At 46.0% G+C, this 19,185-nt stretch overlaps 1 protein-coding gene across 1 annotated transcript in view; it reads left to right on the top strand.

Annotated features, from left to right (window-relative positions):
- Positions 1–7,253, top strand: part of LOC134341090 (poly(rC)-binding protein 3-like) — a 42,937-nt gene extending 35,684 nt beyond the window's left edge. Inside the window, exons 11-12 of the mRNA XM_063038842.1 lie at positions 6,197–6,366; positions 7,217–7,253. Coding sequence (XP_062894912.1) covers positions 6,197–6,366; positions 7,217–7,253 — 207 coding nt within the window. The remainder of the gene's footprint in view (positions 1–6,196; positions 6,367–7,216) is intronic.
- The last annotated feature ends 11,932 nt before the right edge of the window (positions 7,254–19,185 follow it).

The raw sequence follows: 19,185 nt of genomic DNA, 5'->3' as shown, positions 1-19,185 counted from the left end.
TCCATCAAACTCAATACATAAGTTTGCTGCTGACACAACAATTGTAGGCCGTATCTCGGGTAATGATGAGTTTGAGTACAGAGAGGAAATTAAGAACCTGGTGGCATGGTGCGAAGACAATAACCTATCCCTCAACGTCAGCAGGACGAAGGAATTGGTTGTTGACTTCAGAAGGAGTAGCGGACTGCACGATCCAATTTACATTGGTGGTGCGCAAGTGGAACAGGTTAAAACCTTTAAGTTCTTCGGGATCAATATCACAAATGACCAGACTTGGTCCAGCAATGCAGAGTACACTGCCAAGAAGGCCCACCAGTGCCTTTACTTCCTGAGAAAACTAAAGAAATTTGGCCTGTCCCCTAAAACCTTCACTAATTTTTATAGATGCACCGTAGAAAGCATTCTTCTAGGGTGCATCACAACCTGGTATGGAAGTTGTCCTGTCCAAGACCGGAAGAAGCTGCAGAATATCATGAACAAGGCGCAGCACATCACACAAACCAATCTTCCGTCCTCAGACTCACTTTACACCGCACGCTGTCGGAGCAGTGCTGCCAGGATAATCAAGGACACGACCCAGGCAACCAACACACTTTTCGTCCCTCTTCCCTCCGGGAGAAGGTTCAGGAACTTGAAGACTCATACAGCCAGATTTGAGAATAGCTTCTTTCCAACTGTGATAAGACTGCTGAACGGATCCTGACCCGGATCTGGGCCGTACCCTCCAAATATCCGGACCTGCCTCTCGGTTTTTTTGCACTACCTTACTTCCCATCTTTCTATTTTCTATTTATGATTTATAATTTAAATGTTTAATATCTACTAATTTTAACTATTTTTAATATTTGTAATCCAGGGAGTGTGAAGTGCAGAATCAAATATCGCTGTGATGATTGTACATTCTAGTATCAATTGTATGGGACAATAAAATATAAAGTATAAAGTACATTATTTCCTCAGTGGTTGCAAGCTGTTCAGGCTGTAAGGCAGCAAAGTAGCCACAAGCTATGATGCTACTTCCACCATGCTTCGCAGTTTGGATGAGGTTTTGATATTCGTGTGAGATGCTCTTTTTTCACAAACACAGCAATGTGCCAAAACATGCCAAGAAGTTCAGCTTTTGTCCCACAGAATTGTTGTGGAACATCCAGGTGGTCTTTTGCAAACTTGAGACGTGCAGCAATGTTTCTTTTTGAGACAGTGGTTTTCCCCGTAGTCTCCTTTCATGAACACTATTCATGTTCAGGTTTTTTCTTATAGTGGACTCTTAATACAGAGACTTTAGCAAGTTCTTGGGATTTCTGCAGGTCTTTTTCTGTTCTCTTGGGTTCTTTTTCACCTCCTTCAGCACTGCATGTTGTGCTCTTGGTGTGATTTTTACATGATGCTCATTCCTAGGAAGAGTAGTAACGGTAACACACATCAAAGTTGCTGGTGAACGCAGCGGGCCAGGCAGCATCTCTAGGAAGAGGTGCAGTCGACATTTCAGGCTGAGACCCTTCATCAGGACTAACTGAAGGAAGAGTGAGTAAGGGATTTGAAAGTGAGAGGGGAAGGGGGAGATCCAAAATGATAGGAGAAGACAGGAGGGGGAGGGATGGAGCCAAGAGCTGGACAGGTGATAGGCAAAAGGGATACGAGAGGATCATGGGACAGGAGGTCGGGGAAGAAAGACAAGGGGGGGGGTGACCCAGAGGATGGGCAAGAGGTATATTCAGAGGGACAGAGGGAGAAAAAGGAGAGTGAGAGAAAGAAAGTGTGTATAAAAATAAGTAACAGATGGGGTACGAGGGGGAGGTGGGGCCTTAGCAGAAGTTAGAGAAGTCGATGTTCATGCCATCAGGTTGGAGGCTACCCAGACGGAATATAAGGTGTTGTTCCTCCAACCTGAGTGTGGCTTCATCTTTACAGTAGAGGAGGCCGTGGATAGACATGTCAGAATGGGAATGGGATGTGGAATTAAAATGTGTGGCCACTGGGAGATCCTGCTTTCTCTGGCGGACAGAGCGTAGATGTTCAGCAAAGTGGTCTCCCAGTCTGCGTCGGGTCTCCCTCCCCCCTCTGATCACAGCTCTCATCCGTGCCGGGTCTTTACCATCCCCTCCGACCTTCAACTGTCGGAGGCAGAACGCTCTGTCCTCAGTAAGGGTCCCACCTTTGTCCCCCTTCACCCACACCTCAGCGAGTTCCATGTTCGCCATGATGCGGAACTTTTCTTCCGCCGTCTCTGTCTCTGAGCCTATTTCTTCGGCAAGGACTCTTCCACCCCCACCGATGACACCTTCTCCTGTCTTCTTCATGGACACCCCGCTCTGGTCTTCTGCCTGCTCTGGATCTCTTTATTGCTAACTGCCGATGGGACATCAACCATCTCGACTTCACCGCACCTTGTCCCCATTCCAACCTCACTCCTTCCGAACGCTCTGCTCTCCACTCCCTCCGCACTAATCCTAACCTTATTATTAAACCTGCCGATAAGGGGGGTGCTGTTGTAGTCTGGCGTACTGACCTCTACCTTGCCGAGGCACAGCGACAACTCTTGGATACCTCCTCTTATTTACCCCTCGATCGTGACCCCACTAAGGAGCACCAGGCCATTGTCTCCCACACCATTATCCGCTCAGGGGATCTCCCATCCACTGCTACCAACCTTATAGTTCCCACACCTCGCACTTCCCGTTTCTACCTCCTACCCAAGATCCACAAACCTGCCTGTCCTGGCCGACCCATTGTCTCAGCTTGCTCCTGCCCCACCGAACTCGTTGCTGCATACCTCGACATGGTTTTATCCCCCCTTGTTCAATCCCTTCCGACCTATGTTCGTGACACTTCTCACGCTCTTAAACTTTTCGATGATTTTAAGTTCCCTGGCCCCCACCGCTTTATTTTCACCATGGATGTCCAGTCCCTATATACTTCCATCCCCCATCAGGAAGGTCTCAAAGCTCTACGCTTCTTTTTGGATTCCAGACCTAATCAGTTCCCCTCTACCACCACTCTGCTCCGTCTAGCAGAATTAGTCCTTACTCTTAATAATTTCTCCTTTTGCTCCTCCCACTTCCTCCAAACTAAAGGTGTAGCTATGGGCACCCGTATGGGTCCTAGCTATGCCTGCCTTTTTGTTGGGTTTGTGGAACAATCTATGTTCCGTGCCTATTCTGGTATCTGTCTCCCACTTTTCCTTCGCTACATCGACAACTGCATTGGCGCTGCTTCCTGCACGCATGCAGAACTCGTTGACTTTATTAACTTTGCCTCCAACTTTCACCCTGCCCTCAAGTTTACCTGGTCCATTTCCGACACCTCCCTCCCCTTTCTAGATCTTTCTGTCTCTGTCTCTGGAGACAGCTTATCCACTGATGTCTACTATAAGCCTACTGACTCTCACAGCTATCTGGACTATTCCTCTTTTCACCCTGTCTCTTGCAAAAACGCCATCCCCTTCTCGCAATTTGTCCGTCTCCGCCGCATCTGCTCTCAGGGTGAGGCTTTTCATTCTAGGACAAGGGAGATGTCTTCCTTTTTTAAAGAAAGGGGCTTCCCTTTCTCCACTATCAACTCTTAAACACATCTCCCCCATTTCACGTACATCTGCTCTCACTCCATCCTCCCGCCACCCAACTAGGAATAGGGTTCCCCTGGTCCTCACCTACCACCCCACCAGCCTCCGGGTCCAACATATTATTCTCCGTAACTTCCGCCATCTCCAACGGGATCCCACCACTAAGCACATCTTTCCATCTCCCCCCCCCCCGCATTCCGCAGGGATCGCTCCCTACACAACTCCCTTGTCCATTCGTCCCCCCCATCCCTCCCCACTGATCTCCCTCCTGGCACTTATCCGTGTAAGCGGAACAAGTGCTACACATGCCCTTACACTTCCTCCCTTACCACCATTCAGGGCCCCAAACAGTCCTTCTAGGTGAGGCAACACTTCACCTGTGAGTCGACTGGGGTGATATACTGCGTCCGGTGCTCCCAATGTGGCCTTTTATATATTGGTGAGACCCGACGCAGACTGGGAGACCGCTTTGCTGAACACCTACGCTCTGTCCGCCAGAGAAAGCAGGATCTCCCAGTGGCCACACATTTTAATTCCACATCCCATTCCCATTCTGACATGTCTATCCATGGCCTCCTCTACTGTAAAGATGAAGCCACACTCAGGTTGGAGGAACAACACCTTATATTCCGTCTGGGTAGCCTCCAACCTGATGGCATGAACATCGACTTCTCTAACTTCCGCTAATACCCCACCTCCCCCTCGTACCCCATCTGTTACTTATTTTTATACACACATTCTTGCTCTCACTCTCCTTTTTCTCCCTCTGTCCCTCTGAATATACCTCTTGCCCATCCTCTGGGTCACCCCCACCCCTTGTCTTTCTTCCCGGACCTCCTGTCCCATGATCCTCTCGTATCCCCTTCTGCCTATCACCTGTCCAGCTCTTGGCTCTATCCCTCCCCCTCCTGTCTTCTCCTATCATTTTGCATCTCCCCCTCCCCCTCCAGCTTTCAAATCCCTTACTCACTCTTCCTTCAGTTAGTCCTGACGAAGGGTCTCGGCCTGAAACGTCGACTGTACCTCTTTCTAGAGCTGCTGCGTTCACCAGCAACTTTGATGTATGTTGCTTGAACTTCCAGCATCTGCAGAATTCCTGTTGTTAAGAGTAGTAACAGTACTGTGTTTCCTCTATTTGCAGACAATTTCTCTTAGTGTGGACTGATAAATACTTTAGAAATGCTTTTGTAACATTTTCCAGCTTCGTGCATCTCTAGAATTCTTCTAAGCTGCTCTGAAAGGTGTTTTGATGAAGGCATGGTGCACATGAACAGATCTTTCTTGAGAAGAGCAGGCTCTGTCAGTAACATGACCTTCTGTATGTTTTTTTTATATAGGGCAGGGCACATCAACAACTCACACTTCCAATCTCATCTCATTGATTAGAACACCTGACTCCGGTAGTTTTTGTAGAAGGCATTACCTCAGAGGTTTTCATAAATTTTCCAATGAATACATGTAATATTGGATCATTTTTCTCAATAAATAAATGAACAAGTTTTATTGTATTTTTTAGGTAGGTTCTCTTTATCTCATTTTAGGACAGATGAACTCTGATCATGTATTAGATCATATTTATGCAGAAATTGAGAGGGTTCACAAACTTTCTAGCACCACGGTATTTGAGAATGCTCCTCTCTCGCCTCTCTGAACCACCCCTCTGATAATCCCTTCATCTCCTCCACTGCTCTGTGATGCCTTCTCTTGACCATCACAGCTTCTCCCATCTCTCTGTGATACAACTTATTGTCTTCCCATCTCTGTCTGTGATACCCCACCACTCTGCCACCTCTCCTCTCTACCACCCATCTGCAACACACCTCTGTCCTACCTGTCTGTGACACCCTTTCATACCTTTCATCTTTCTGTCATGCCCCTTGACCCTCCTTCCTGTCTGTGATGCTCCCCGCTTTCTAACTTCTCTCTATGATTGCCAGTTTCCTAAATGTCCAGTCTGTCTGTGAGAATCCCCCCCCCACCCCCCAACCTGCAATTGCCTGTGACAACAACTCCTCTGTCCCATCTGTCTGGCATCCCTTCTGTGTTCCATCTCTCTATAATGCCCCTTCTCTCTCCCATCTATTTGTAACACATCTCCACTTTCCCACCTCTCTCTCATTCTCATGCTACTCACTTCTGCTTCTCTGACACACACACACACCTCTGATACCCCTTCCACCTCTCAGACACGCTCACCTCTCTATGAAACCCCTCCTCTCTCCTGCCTCTCTGTCAGTCAACCGCTTAGCTTTGTTACATTCCATCCTCTCTTCCTCCTGTCTTTGACAATCCCCTGCTCTGTCACATCTCTGTGATAGCTTTGCTCTCTTCCGCCACTTTGTGACATAGCCATCTCTCCCATCTCCAGGTGACACACCTTTCTCTTTGAGAAGTCTTCTCTTTCCTGTATTTCTGTGCCAGCTCTTCCAACTTGCTGTGACACAACCTCCCCTCTCCTATTTCTCTGTGACTCTCCTGTTGTCTCTTACCTCTTTGTGACATCAGTTCCTGTTTCCCACTTCTCTGCGACACCCTCTCTTTTCTCTCACCTCTCTAATGATCCGTCCTCTTCTGCCGTTCTCTGTTACTCATCCCTTCAGACGCCTCTGTGATACTTCTTCTCTCTTTACCTAGCTGATTGGATGTATCATTGGACGACAAGGTAGCAAGATCAATGAAATCCGACAGATGTCTGGGGCACAGATCAAGATCTCCAACCCAGCTGAAGGCTCGAATGACCGACAAATCACCATCACTGGCTCGCCTGCCAACATTAGTCTGGCACAGTACCTTATTAATGCAAGGCAAGATGTCAGGGGAGCTGACCATTTCCTCTCCCTCCCCAACCCTGATTGGAATTTAATTCAGCTCTGTTCCTGTGGTGTGACGTTTTCAGCCTGTGCTGTGATCATGATGACTAAGTGGGTCACAGGATCTGCTAATATGTGAGAGCTTAACAGCTTCATGTCCATCTTATCTATGCCCTAGTCCCTGAGATTATAACTGTGGACAGTACACTGTTAAGAATACTGTAGTGTAGAGGTGTAACTGGGAAAGTGCACTCGAACTACCACCCCAGTCTAATGGGAACATTACACTACAACTACATGACGGTCTGAGATTGTAACTGAGGAAGTCTATTAAATTTAGGTCGGGGAAGTGGGGGAGTGGCATTCCATTCTGAGGCCCAGTTGGTTCCAGGCTGGCGGTACATTCTCAGGAGGGGAATAGAGTCAGACTATCCAACCAGAAATCATCACATCTCACTTACTACATTAACCTCATCAGGATCAGCTGCATTGAATTCCAGTGAGAGACAGGAGTTTCCTGATCTCTGATGGGCTAGGAAGGAGTGTGGGGCTGTTGCATCACATATGTATATTTGTACACGTGCTTGCACTTCACTGTGTGGTTGTGGGATTGTCTGTGTGACTTTATGTATATGGTTCTAATGCAGTGTGTCACTGTACAAGTGTATGGTCCTGTTACGTGAGTGAGTGTGTATGCATGTGTTCTGTAAACTTGTGTGCCCCACCACCACCAACCCCTACCCATACATCCCTTCTTCATCAAGTGCCCAGTACAGTGGCTATTGCATAGTATGGTATTTTCACCGCTTACACACACCTTTCTTTTTCTTTCCCTACATTCTAGGTTGTCTTCTGAAGCATCAGGAATGGCGAGTCAGTAATAGAGTTCCTTCGACCAGTTTCACGCCCATGCAGTTTGTAAATTTGTACCTGTCAGCAGCCTGGCAATTTAGCTGTCCTGTCTCTCTTCCTTCCTTCCCTTTCCTTCATTGAATATTCCTGCACCCAAATCTCTATATATCTGCCTTTTCCTCTCCTCCCCTCCTTTTGTTCTTGATTTTTTTTTTGGCTTTTGATTTGAAAACCATCATTTAAGAGAGATGGTTGAAAGTGCGTACAGCTGTTGTATCCTGAGCAGACTGACAACTAAAATTCTGTAATGTTGGAATTTTTTAATAAATGGAAAGACGAGAACAAGTGCGGATCAAACCTATGCTGAACATTCTATAACTGTCTCTAAAGCAGAGACGGGAGTGTTGAGTGAGGGTGGCTAAGGTGGGGTATGTGGTTGTCAGATGATATGGAACCCAGTGGTGCAGGGGGTAGAACCGTTGCATCATTGCTCCAGAAATTCAGGTTCAGTCCTGATCTCCAGTACTCTGGGTGTGTGTGTGTTCATTTATGGGGTGTCAGGGAGGGGTAGCACTTCTGGTGGGGGAACATGTCGTGTCCTTTTCAAGGCGGTTAGTCCACCTTTGGTCCCCACCTGGCAGTCAGCTCTCACCTGTGGCTCCCTGTAGCTGTTTGCACGCGACAGCGGCCACACCCCGGGCAACGGCTTCGACAAGCCGGCTAAACTAGGTGAGAGTAGCCGACGGGTCTCAAACCCTAGGTGAGATAGGGAGTTGTCTATCCCAGCATGTGAAGACAGACTCCGGCGGATTGAGCGGACGAGACCAATGGAAGGTCCAATAGTCAAGAAGGCAGTCTCTGCAAGCGTCGTGAAACGCATAGAGCACGACAAGACACAGAAGGTCATCCACTGCGCCTAGTCCCATCTCCAGCCGTCTCGACTCTTGTCTTGCCGCTGGATCCAGGTGGGAATTGGGAAGAGAAAGTGAGGCTGACGCTGCGCAACTCTCCCTCACTTAAATCCGAATCACGCGCTAGTCTCAACACCATCACTATGGTGTCAAGGTCCTTATCGACATCAACGATGGACGAATACATATGATCATGTGTTAAGTTTGAATGGTTTTCCCTGCATTGGCCCCCCCACCCCGGCACAGCAGTGCTCTTCCACGTACCAGCAGAATGTGAGTGGGTGCATTAATTGAGAACCATCTGTGAGTGAAGTGTAAAAACCCGGGGGTGGGGTGGGAATATGGGTGGAATAGAGTAGAATTAGTAGAGAAGTGAGTGCATGGGTGATATTTAGGTCAATGCACTGTAACTGCCCCAGACTATAACTAGGACAGTACACTAATGACACCCTACTTACTAAGACTGTAACTGGGGCAGTCTAGTATAACTGCATCCATTCTCCGATAGCACACTATCAATACTGTGCTTATTAGAGGCATCCAAAACTAGAGGGTCACAGGGTTAAAGTTAGGATGAGGAGTAAGGGCATAAGGGGCAAAATGTGGTCAGTACATGAGCTGCCAGAGGAAGTAGTTGATAACAGTATCATTTAAGATTTGTTTGACATATACATGGAAGGAAGAGGGTTGAAGGGATATGGTACGAATAGAGAAAATACTGATTAGCCATTTGAGCATTATAGTTGGTATGCATAAGGGCCTGTATCCATGCTGTATTGCTGTGACATTTTTTTGGGGGGAAGAAACAATCAGTCAAGTCCATGGCTAAGTGTTTAAGGCATTCATCTAGTGATCTGAAGGTCGCTAGTTCGAGCCTTGGCTGAGGCAGCCTGTTGTGTCCTTGAGCAAGGCACTTAACCACACATTGCTCTGCAACGACACTGGTGCCAAGCTGTATGGGTCCTAATGCCCTTCCCTTGGACAACATCGGTGGAGTGGAGAGGGGAGACTTGCAGCATGGGCAACTGCCGGTCTTCCATACAACCTTAGTATGCAGGTAATACTAAGATAGGAGGAGTTATGGATAATGAAGTAGGTTTTCAAAGCTTGAAGAGAGATTTAGGACAGTTAGAAGAGTGGGCTGAAAGATGGCAGATGGAGTTTAATGCTGATAAATGTGAAGTGCTACATTTTGGTAGGACTAATCAAAATAGGACGTACATGGTAAATGGTAGGGCATTGAAGAATGCTGTAGAACAGAGAGATGTAGGAATAATGGTGCATAGTTCCCTGAAGGTGGAATCTCATGTGGACAGGGTGGCGAAGAAAGCTTTTTGTATGCTGGCCTTTATTAAGCAGAGCATTGAGTATAGAAGTTGAGACTTAATGTTGAAGTTGTATAAGGCATTGGTAAGGCCAAATTTGGAGTATTGTGTACAGTTCTGGTCACCGAATTATAGGAAAGATGTCAATAAAATTGAGAGAGTACAGAGGGGTTTCATCTCCTAAGTTACAGAGAAAGGTTGAACAAGTTAGGTCTTTATTTTTGGAGCATAGAAGGTTGAGGGGGGACTTGATAGAGGTGTTTAAAATTATGAGGGGGATTGATAGATTTCACGTGGATAGCCTTTTTCCATTGAGAGGGGGAGATTCAAACAAGAGGACATGAGTTGAGAGTTAAAGGGCAAAAGTTTAGGGGTAACATGAGGGGGAACTAGAGTGGTAGCTGTGTGGAACGAGCTTCCAGCGGAAGTGGTTGAGGCAGGTTCGGTGTTGTCATTTAAAGTTAAATTGGATAGATATATGGACAGGAAAGGTATGGAGGGTTATGGGCTGAGTGCAGGTCGGTGGGACTAGGTGAGAGTAAGAGTTCGGCATGGACTAGAAGGACCAAGATGGCCTGCTTCCATGCTGTAATTGTTATATGGTTATATAGTTATAATAGTTTTAGACTTCATCCTTCAGAAACTGTTTTGCATCTTCAACTGACTTTAGCCTTTGTTGCAATCCGTTCTTCAAAACAACACTGTGATGGATGGAAAACCGAAGGGGTGGTTTAAATCCTTTATTCTAAAATTCTGACATAACTTCATTACATTTCATACAATCAGCCATAACTTCAGGTGAATAATTTTCTACAAATCTGACGGGAGGAGAAGATGGAATCGCGCCGTGTGTGTGCAGCCCTCCGGTGAAAAATGATATCCTATCTGCTAAATAGGGGCCGTGGACAATTCTGATTTGATGGAGAATGGACGTGAAAGCACAGAGGAACATCTGGAGAAATTTCTGAAACGCCCGTTCGCTGCTGTCGTTACTGTGTGGTCGGGAATGTTTCGGAGGGAAGGCCTCAAAATCCCTGGCCTTGCCTGCTTTTGGCGACCAAGAAAGAGGTCAAATCGTTTGGACAGAGATGGCGCTCAGTACTCGGTGTCGGAGAGCTGATCAGAGCTCAAAGTTTTCGGATGACTCAGAGTCGGATTGTGGTCAGCATGGCAGGGAAAGTTTTTCTTCCTTCTCCTGTCTGCGTGAGATGTGGGACATTTGAGAAACTTTGAACTTTACTGTGCTCATGGACTTCTTCATCAAGTTATGGTATTGTTACACTGTTTGTAACTATATGTTATAATTGTGTGGTTTTGTCAGTTTTTTCAGTCTTGATTTGTCCTGTGTTTTGTGATATCACACCAGAGGAAATAATCTTAATGCATGTATTACTAAATGGTAATAAAAGAGGACTACGTGTCTTCATAATCATATCATAACCATGGAATTTGATCATTCCTTGTCAATGGGTATGGCAAATTAAAAGGCCCTTAATATGAAATTCATGAAAACTTAGAATGACTGACCTGGGTCTCGCTGCTGACAACAATGGTTTTGAAGTCAGTGAGTTATATGATCGATCGAGCTTCGGCTCAGGAGTGAATAAAACAGGGATTGGCTGTTTCAGAAAGTTTGCAAAGAACTTCATAGGGTCAGCACCTTCAATTGATTCTTCAAGACCCAGAATTTACAAGTTATATCTCCTGTTTTTATTTTCGAGACTGATGATCCTTTTCATCATTTTTTCATTGGATAAGAATAAATCTTTGCAGAGTTTAATTGTATCTTCAACATCCTCTTCAAGTGTCACCAGCTTTGCAGTATTTTCTTGAATTTGGTTCTCAGGCTCAGTTAAAGTTTGTTGGATTGTATCCAATTTGCCATTAAGTTGTTGAAACTCCTCAGAAAATTCCAATTTTTGCCGTTTAAAGAAGTCACTGATAAAATCCAAAGTGACTGGGGATTCATCTTCTGTCTGTCTTTCTTTTGCAGAAGCTTTTGTTCTTTCCCAGCCATAGTACAGCAGTATTAAAGTATTATAATAATATTTCCAAAAAAATTGTTGGAGACAATAAAGTAATTAGGGTAGGGGCAATCTAAAACAATATTACTCCATCAGCTACCAACAGGGCTCTCATTCAGGCCTTTTAACATTTATAATGTTTCTATGATATCCCCCCCATTCTCCTGAACTGCAGGGAATACAGCCCAAGAGCTACCGGACGTTTTTCATATGGTAATCCTCTCATTCCTGGAATTCTTCTCGTGAATCTTCTCTGAACCCTCTCCAATGTCAGTATATCATTTCTAAAATAAGGAGCCCAAAACTGCACATAATATTCCAAGTGTGGTTCTACGAGTGGTCAACATTACACCCCTGCTCTCATAGTTATAACTCTAGAAACAAATGCCATCATTGCATTCGCCTTCTTCACAACTGACTCAACCTGGAGGTTAACCTTTAGGGTATCCTGCACAAGGACTCTCAAGTTCTTTTGTATCTCTGCATTTTGAATTCTCTCCCTATTTAAATAACAGCCTGCCCTTTTATTTCTTCCACCAATGTGCATGACCATACACTTTCCAACATTGTATTTCATTTGCCACTTCTTTGCCCATTCCCCTAAACTATCTAAGTCCTTCTGTTTCCTCACCACTACCGACTCCTCCACTATCTTTGTATCATCAGTAAACTTAGCCACAAATCTATTAATACCATAGTATTATCATTGACACACATCGTAAAAAGCAGCGGTCCCAACACCGACCCCTGTGGAACTCCACTAGTAACCAGCAGCCAGTCAGAATAGGATTCCTTTATTCCCACTCTGTTTTCTGCCGACCAGCCAACACTCCACCCACGCTATTAACTTCCCTGTAATTCCATGGGCTCTTACCTTGCTAAGCAGCCTCACGTGTGGCACATTGTCAAAGGCCTTCTGAAAATCCAAGTACTGAATGCCTACTGCATCTCCTTTGTCTACCTTGCTTGCAATTTCCTCACAGAATTGCAGTAGGTTTTTCAGGCAGAATTTTTCTTTTAGGAATCCATGCTGGCTTTGACCTGTCTTGTCATGTGCCCCCAGATACTCCATAATCTTATCCCTAACAATCAATTCTAACAACTTCCCAACCACTGATGTCAAGTTAACAGGTCTATAGTTTCCTTTCTGCTGCCTCCCACCCTTCTTAAATAGCACAGCAATTTTCCAGACATAGGGTACAATACCAGAATCTATCGATTCTTGAAAGATCATTGTTAATGCCTCCGCAATCTCTTCAGCTACTTCCTTCAGAACCCAAAGGTGCATTCCATCAGGTCCAGGAGATTTATCCATCTTCAGACCACTAAACTTCCTGGGCACCTTCTCAGTCATAATTTTCACTGACTGTCCCACCGAACTTGTATCTGACTACCTGGACTCCATTTTGTCACCCATAGTTCAGTCCCTCCCCCCCTGCATCTGGGATACATCCCATGCCCTCCACCTCTTCAATAACTTCCAGTTCCCCGGTCCCTACCGCTTCATTTTCATTATGGATGTCCAAAACCTATACATCTCCATTCCCCATCAAGAAAGCCTCAAAGCCCTCCAGTTCTTTTTGGATACTAGACCTCACCAGTTCCCCACCACCACTACCCTCCTCCACTTGGGAGAACTAGTTCTCACACTCAATAACTTCTCTTCTGGCTCGTCCCACTTTCTTCAGACTAAGGGTGGAGCTATGGGAACTCACATGGGACCTAGCTATGTCTGCCTCTTCATTGGTTATGTGGAACAGTCTGTGCTTCAAACCTATTCTGATACTGCTCCCCAACTTTTCCTTTGGTACATTGACGACTACATTGATGCTGCTCACCCATGCTGAGCTCGTCAATTTCATCGACTTTACTTCAAACTTCCACCCAGCCCTCAAATTCACTTGGTCTATCTCGGACACTTCTCTCCCCTTTCTCGATCTCTCAGTCTCCATCTCTGGAGACAGACTGTCCACTGACATCTTCTACAAGCCCACTGACTCTCATAACTACCTCGACTATACCTCTTCCCACCCTGCCACATGCAAAAATGCTATTCCCTAGTCCCAGTTCCTCCGTCTCCGCCACATCTGCTCCAAGGATGAAGTTTTCCGTTGCAGGACATCTCAAATGTCCTCTTTCTTTAAGGATCGTGGTTTCTATTCTGCTGTCATCAATGATGCCCTCACCGGGATCTCCTCCATTTCCTGCACTTTGGCTCTCACCCCATCCTCCCGCCGCCACAACAGGGACAGAGTTCCTCTTGTCCTCACCTACCAGCCCACCAGCCTCCAGATCCAACACATCCTCCGCAATTTCCATCACCTTCAACAGGACCCCTCCACTAAGCACATCTTTCCCTCTCCACCCCTCTCCGCTTTCCACAGGGATCGGTCCCTCCACGACTCCCTGGTCCACACATCACTCCCCATGCATCTCCCACCCGGCACTTATCCCTGTAAGCGTACGTGCTACACCTGTCCCTACACCTCCTCTCTTGCCACCATTCAGGGCCCCAAACAGTCCTTCCAAGTGAGGCAACACTTCACTTGTAAGTCTGTTGGGGTCATCTATTGCATCCGGTGCTCCCGGTGCGGCCTCCCCTACATCGGTGAAACCCAACACAGACTGGAGGAACCGCTTCATCGAGCACCTCCGCTCCGTCCGCCACAACAGACAGGATCTCCCGCTAGCCGCCCACTTCAACTCTGCTTCCCATTCCCATTCAGATATGTCCATACATGGCCTCTTCTACTGCCACGACGAGGCTAAACTCAGGCTGGAGGAGCAACACCTCATATACCGTCTAGGTAGTCTCCAGCCCCTTGGTATGAACATAGAATTCTCCAACTTCCGGTAATTCCTCCCCCTCCCTTCCTCTATCCCTATTTCACTCTGCCCCCTCCCCCAGCTGCCTATCACCTCCCTCATGGTTCTGCCTCCTTCTACTACCCGTTGTGTTTTCCCCTATTCCTTCTTCACCTTTCCTGCCTATCACCTCCCTGCCTCCCCTCACCCACCCCTTTATCTTTCCCCTTACTGGTTTTTCACCTGGAACCTACCAGCCTTCTCCTTCCCACCCTCTCCCCACCTTCTTTATAGGGCCTCTGCCTCCTCCCCCTTCAGTCCTGACGGAGGGTTCCGGCCCGAAACGTTGACTGATCGTTTCCACGGATGCAGCCTGACCTGCTGAGTTCCTCCAGCGTGTTGTGAGTGTTGCAGGTAACCCTAGATAATTTCTAAGGGAAGGACATATCCAGCACAGTTTTGTGGACCGAAGGGCCTGTATTATGCCGTAGGTTTTCTATGTTTCTATATTATATACCTCTAGAAATGAATGCCAACACTGCATTCAGCTTCATCACAACTGATTCAACCTGGAGATTAACCTTTAGGGTATCTTGCACAAGGACTTCCAAGTCCCTTTGCATCTCTGCATTTTGTATTCTCTCCCCGTCTAAATAATAGTCTGCTCTTTTATTTCTTCCACCAAAGTTCATGACCATACACTTTCCAACATTGTATTTCATTTGCCACTTTGCCCATTCCCCTAAACTATTTAAATCTTTCTGCAGGCTCTCTGTTTCCTCAACACTACCTGTTCCTCCACCTATCACTGATTCATCAGAAAATTTAGCCATAAATCCCTTAATACCATAGTCCAAATCATTGACATACATCGTAAAAAGCAGCAGTCCCAACACGGACCCCTGTGGAACTCCACTGCTAACCGGCAGCCAGCCAGAATAGGATCCCTTTATTCCCACTCTCTGTTTTCTGCTGATCAGACAATGCTCCACCCATGCTAGTAACTTCCCTGTAATTCCACGGGCTCTTATCTTGCTAAGAAGCCTCATGTGTGGCACCTTTGCAAAGGCCTTCTGAAAATCCAAATACATCACGTCTACTGCATCTCCTTCGTCTACCTTGCTGGTATTTTCCTCAATTGCAGTAAGTTTGTCACGCAGGATTTTCCCTTCAGGAAACCATGCTGGCTTTGGCCTATCTTATCATGTGCCTCATCCCTAACAATTGATTCCAACAATTACCCAACCACTGATGTCAGGCTAACAGGTCTATAGTTTCCTTTCTGCTGCCTCCCACCCTTCTTAAATAGTGGAGTAACATTCGCAACTTTCCAGTCATCCGGTACAATGCCAGAATCTATTGATTTTTGAAAGATCATCGTTAATGCCTCTGCAGTCTCTCCAGCTACTTCCTTCAGAACCCAAGGGTGCATTCCATTAGGTCCTGGAGATTTATCCACCCTCAGATCATTAAGCTTCCTGAGTATCTTCTCAGTCATAATTTTCACTGCACAACTTCACTTCCCTGACACCCATGAACTCATGAATGTCCGGTGTACTACAGAGGTCTTCCACTGTGAAGACTGATACAAAACATTCATTCAGTTCCTCTGCCATCTCTCACTACAGTATCTCCAGAGTCATCTTCTATTGGTCCTATATCTACCCTCGACTCTCTTTTAACCTTTATCTGCTTAGAAAAGCTTTTAGTATGTTCTTTGTAGCAACTGGATGCGTGACTTCACACACACACACACACGCACGCACGCACGCACGCACGCACACACACACAGAAACAGACACACACACACAGACACATATACACACACACACACACACACACACATACATATATACACACATACAGACACACACACACATACATATATACACACACACAGACACACGCACACATGCACACACACACATACAAATAAACACACACACATACATATATACACAGACACACAGACACACACACACATATACACATACAGACACACACACACATACACACACACAGACACATACACACACACACACATACATATATACACACACATACAGACACATACACACACATATACACATACAGACACACACACATACACACACACAGACACACACACAGACACATACACACACACACACACACATACATATATACACACACATACAGACACACACACATATATACACACACATACAGACAGACACACACACACACACATATATATACACACACAGACACACGCACGCACGCACACACACACAGAAACAGACACACACACACAGACACATACACACACACATACAGACACACACACACACACACACACACACACACATATATACACACACATACAGACACACACACACACATAACTTGGGACCTCTCAAGCTGCAGTTGCATCAGCAGTCCTTCTTCCTTCTTCCTTAAGAAGTGAACACCCAGTGGTCAGTCCCAGCTGGGACTCAAACTTGAGTAGCTCCTTCTCAAGCCACTCAATCTCAGACACCAATTGCTTGGTTGACCTATAGTTACAGATTGTCATAGAACATAGACTAGTACAGCACATTACAGGCCCTTCATCCCACAATGTTGTGCCGACCCTCAAACCCTGCCTCCCATATAAACCCCCACCTTAGATTCCTCCATATACCTGTCTAGTAGTCTCTTAAACTTCACTAGTGTATCTGCCTCCACCACTGACTCAGGCAGTGCATTCCATGCACCAACCACTCTCTGAGTAAAAAACGTTCCTCTAATATCCCCCTTGAACTTCCCACCCCTTACCTTAAAGCCATGTCCCCTTGTATTGAGCAGTGGCGCCCTGGGAAAGAGGAGCTGGCTATCCACTCTATCTATTCCTCTTATTATCTTACACACCTCTATCATGTCTCCTCTCATCCTCATTCTTTCCAAAGAGTAAAGCCCTAGCTCCCTTAATCTCTGATCATAATGCATACTCTCTAAACCAGGCAGCATCCAAAGTGGTCAGATGTTGGCCTGCTCCCATCTTACCAGAGCCTCCAGGAAGGGAAATGCCCACTCTTACCCCCAAATCCTCAAAAACAATGGAGTGCATCCCAGAATTGTCCATCCTCCATCAACCAATTGTTAAAATGCTGTTACGAAGACCCCCACTGCACTGGCAGTGATCTGAGCTCTGCCCATACCAGGTGGTGGTCCAGACAGATAAATGGCTACAAGGGAGTCATGAACTCTTGGAAAGTGTACATGCAGGATATATACAATTAAACAATAGTCTTCCCCCACACTCCCCGCAATTCCCCAGACCACCCTGAGTAAGCACAAGAATCAAGTTAAGGGCTCCACAAGATGTTAAACATATCAAAGGAAAACATCCAATTCCCTTAGCTTCCGTATCAATGCTTGGCTGCTCTGGCAAGCATAGCAATCCCTCTTTGAAATACACAATTAAAATTACTCCCCTCGCCACCCCTCCCCAGAACGACATTCATTACTGTCAATTTGAACCCAGTGGAGTGGAAGTCACAGAACATGTGTGGCTGCACTAAGCCGGATTCAAGGATGTGCACCTTTACAAGATGCCTTGGCATGTTAACGGAGCACCTGGCAAGGTGAAGCAAGGTCTGGTGCGAGTTTGGAACTTTGATTATCTTAGACTGGAAAGATAGAGCCTACAATATGACCAGCTACTTGAAGTGGAGTTGACGTGGCTCATATGGATACCCACAGCACCCTTCCCCCCACCACCCAATCCTCCTTGTCACTCCAGGAGCCAGGTGGATTTGTTTCCGGTTTTTAACAAGAAGCTCACTGCCTATCTTCCATGCCTGAGAACCAAGAGATGATGGAATCCGTGGAGTCACCTTACCACCATTAATTTTAGGATGGGATATAGTATGCTTTATTTTGCACCTGAATTGAATCTCTCACCACTGTCCTCCTAATAAGGAGCAGGGCTTCCCTTCAAGCCCCCTTTCACTTCAACTCTACACCCTTTTTCCAGGGCTTCTAGGATCTCCTAACCTGGTGTCTCTCCTTCTGGGTTACTTCCACCCCCTTCCCCTACACAACACTAGGCAGATCCAACCAGTGGGAACTTATTCATCATTGTTTAATGTCATTTCCAGTGCATAATTGTTACTTATTTGTTACTTTGGATATGATGCAGTACAAAAATAAACAAGATGAGGAACAAAATAGTAAAAAAAGCACAATAAAAATACATGATAGTTCATATGCATAGATTGATTGTATATCCATAAAGAGAGCCAGGTACAGGAGTTTTTACATGTAAGGTGGCTGACAGAAAAATGATTAAGTAGTTGGGGCAGTGGAGGGGAGGATTAGTGGGCAGAGGTGCTAATCAGTGAATGGAACTCCTTTTCACTCTGGTGGTCCTGACATGGATGGTACATAACCTCCTCCCTGATGGGAGTGAGATGAACAGTCAATGCGCAGGGTGGGTGGGATCCTTCATTATGTTTCTGGCCCTTTTATAGCACCTTTCAGTTTATGTCCTTGATGGTGGTTAAGTGATACAATGGGCAATTTTGCCCATTGTACAGCCTTCCTGTCCACTGCAATGCAGTTTGCTTAACATGCAGTGATGCAACTTATCCAGGTGTTCTCCACTGCACACCTCTAGAATGGTGTGAATATACATGTACACAGTCCAGCTCTCGTCAGCTTCTCAGAAAGTAGAGGCATTAGTGAACTTTCCTGATTATGTAGAATGTGTTCTGGGACCATAAAAGGCTGAGCTATGAGATGTGCACTCCCAACCATTTGCAATTTCCACAGCTCTGCCTCCTATATGTGGAATTGATATGGGTAGAGCTGCATAACACTAAGGGGCAGAAAACGCTGGTGGGAGTTGTGTACAGGCCACCTAACAGTAGTAGT

This window comes from Mobula hypostoma, chromosome Y (genome assembly GCF_963921235.1).
Source record: "Mobula hypostoma chromosome Y, sMobHyp1.1, whole genome shotgun sequence".
Lineage (NCBI taxonomy): Eukaryota > Metazoa > Chordata > Chondrichthyes > Myliobatiformes > Myliobatidae > Mobula > Mobula hypostoma.
Note: the sequence above shows the minus strand (reverse complement) of the source record. Positions and strands in the feature narration are given on the sequence as shown.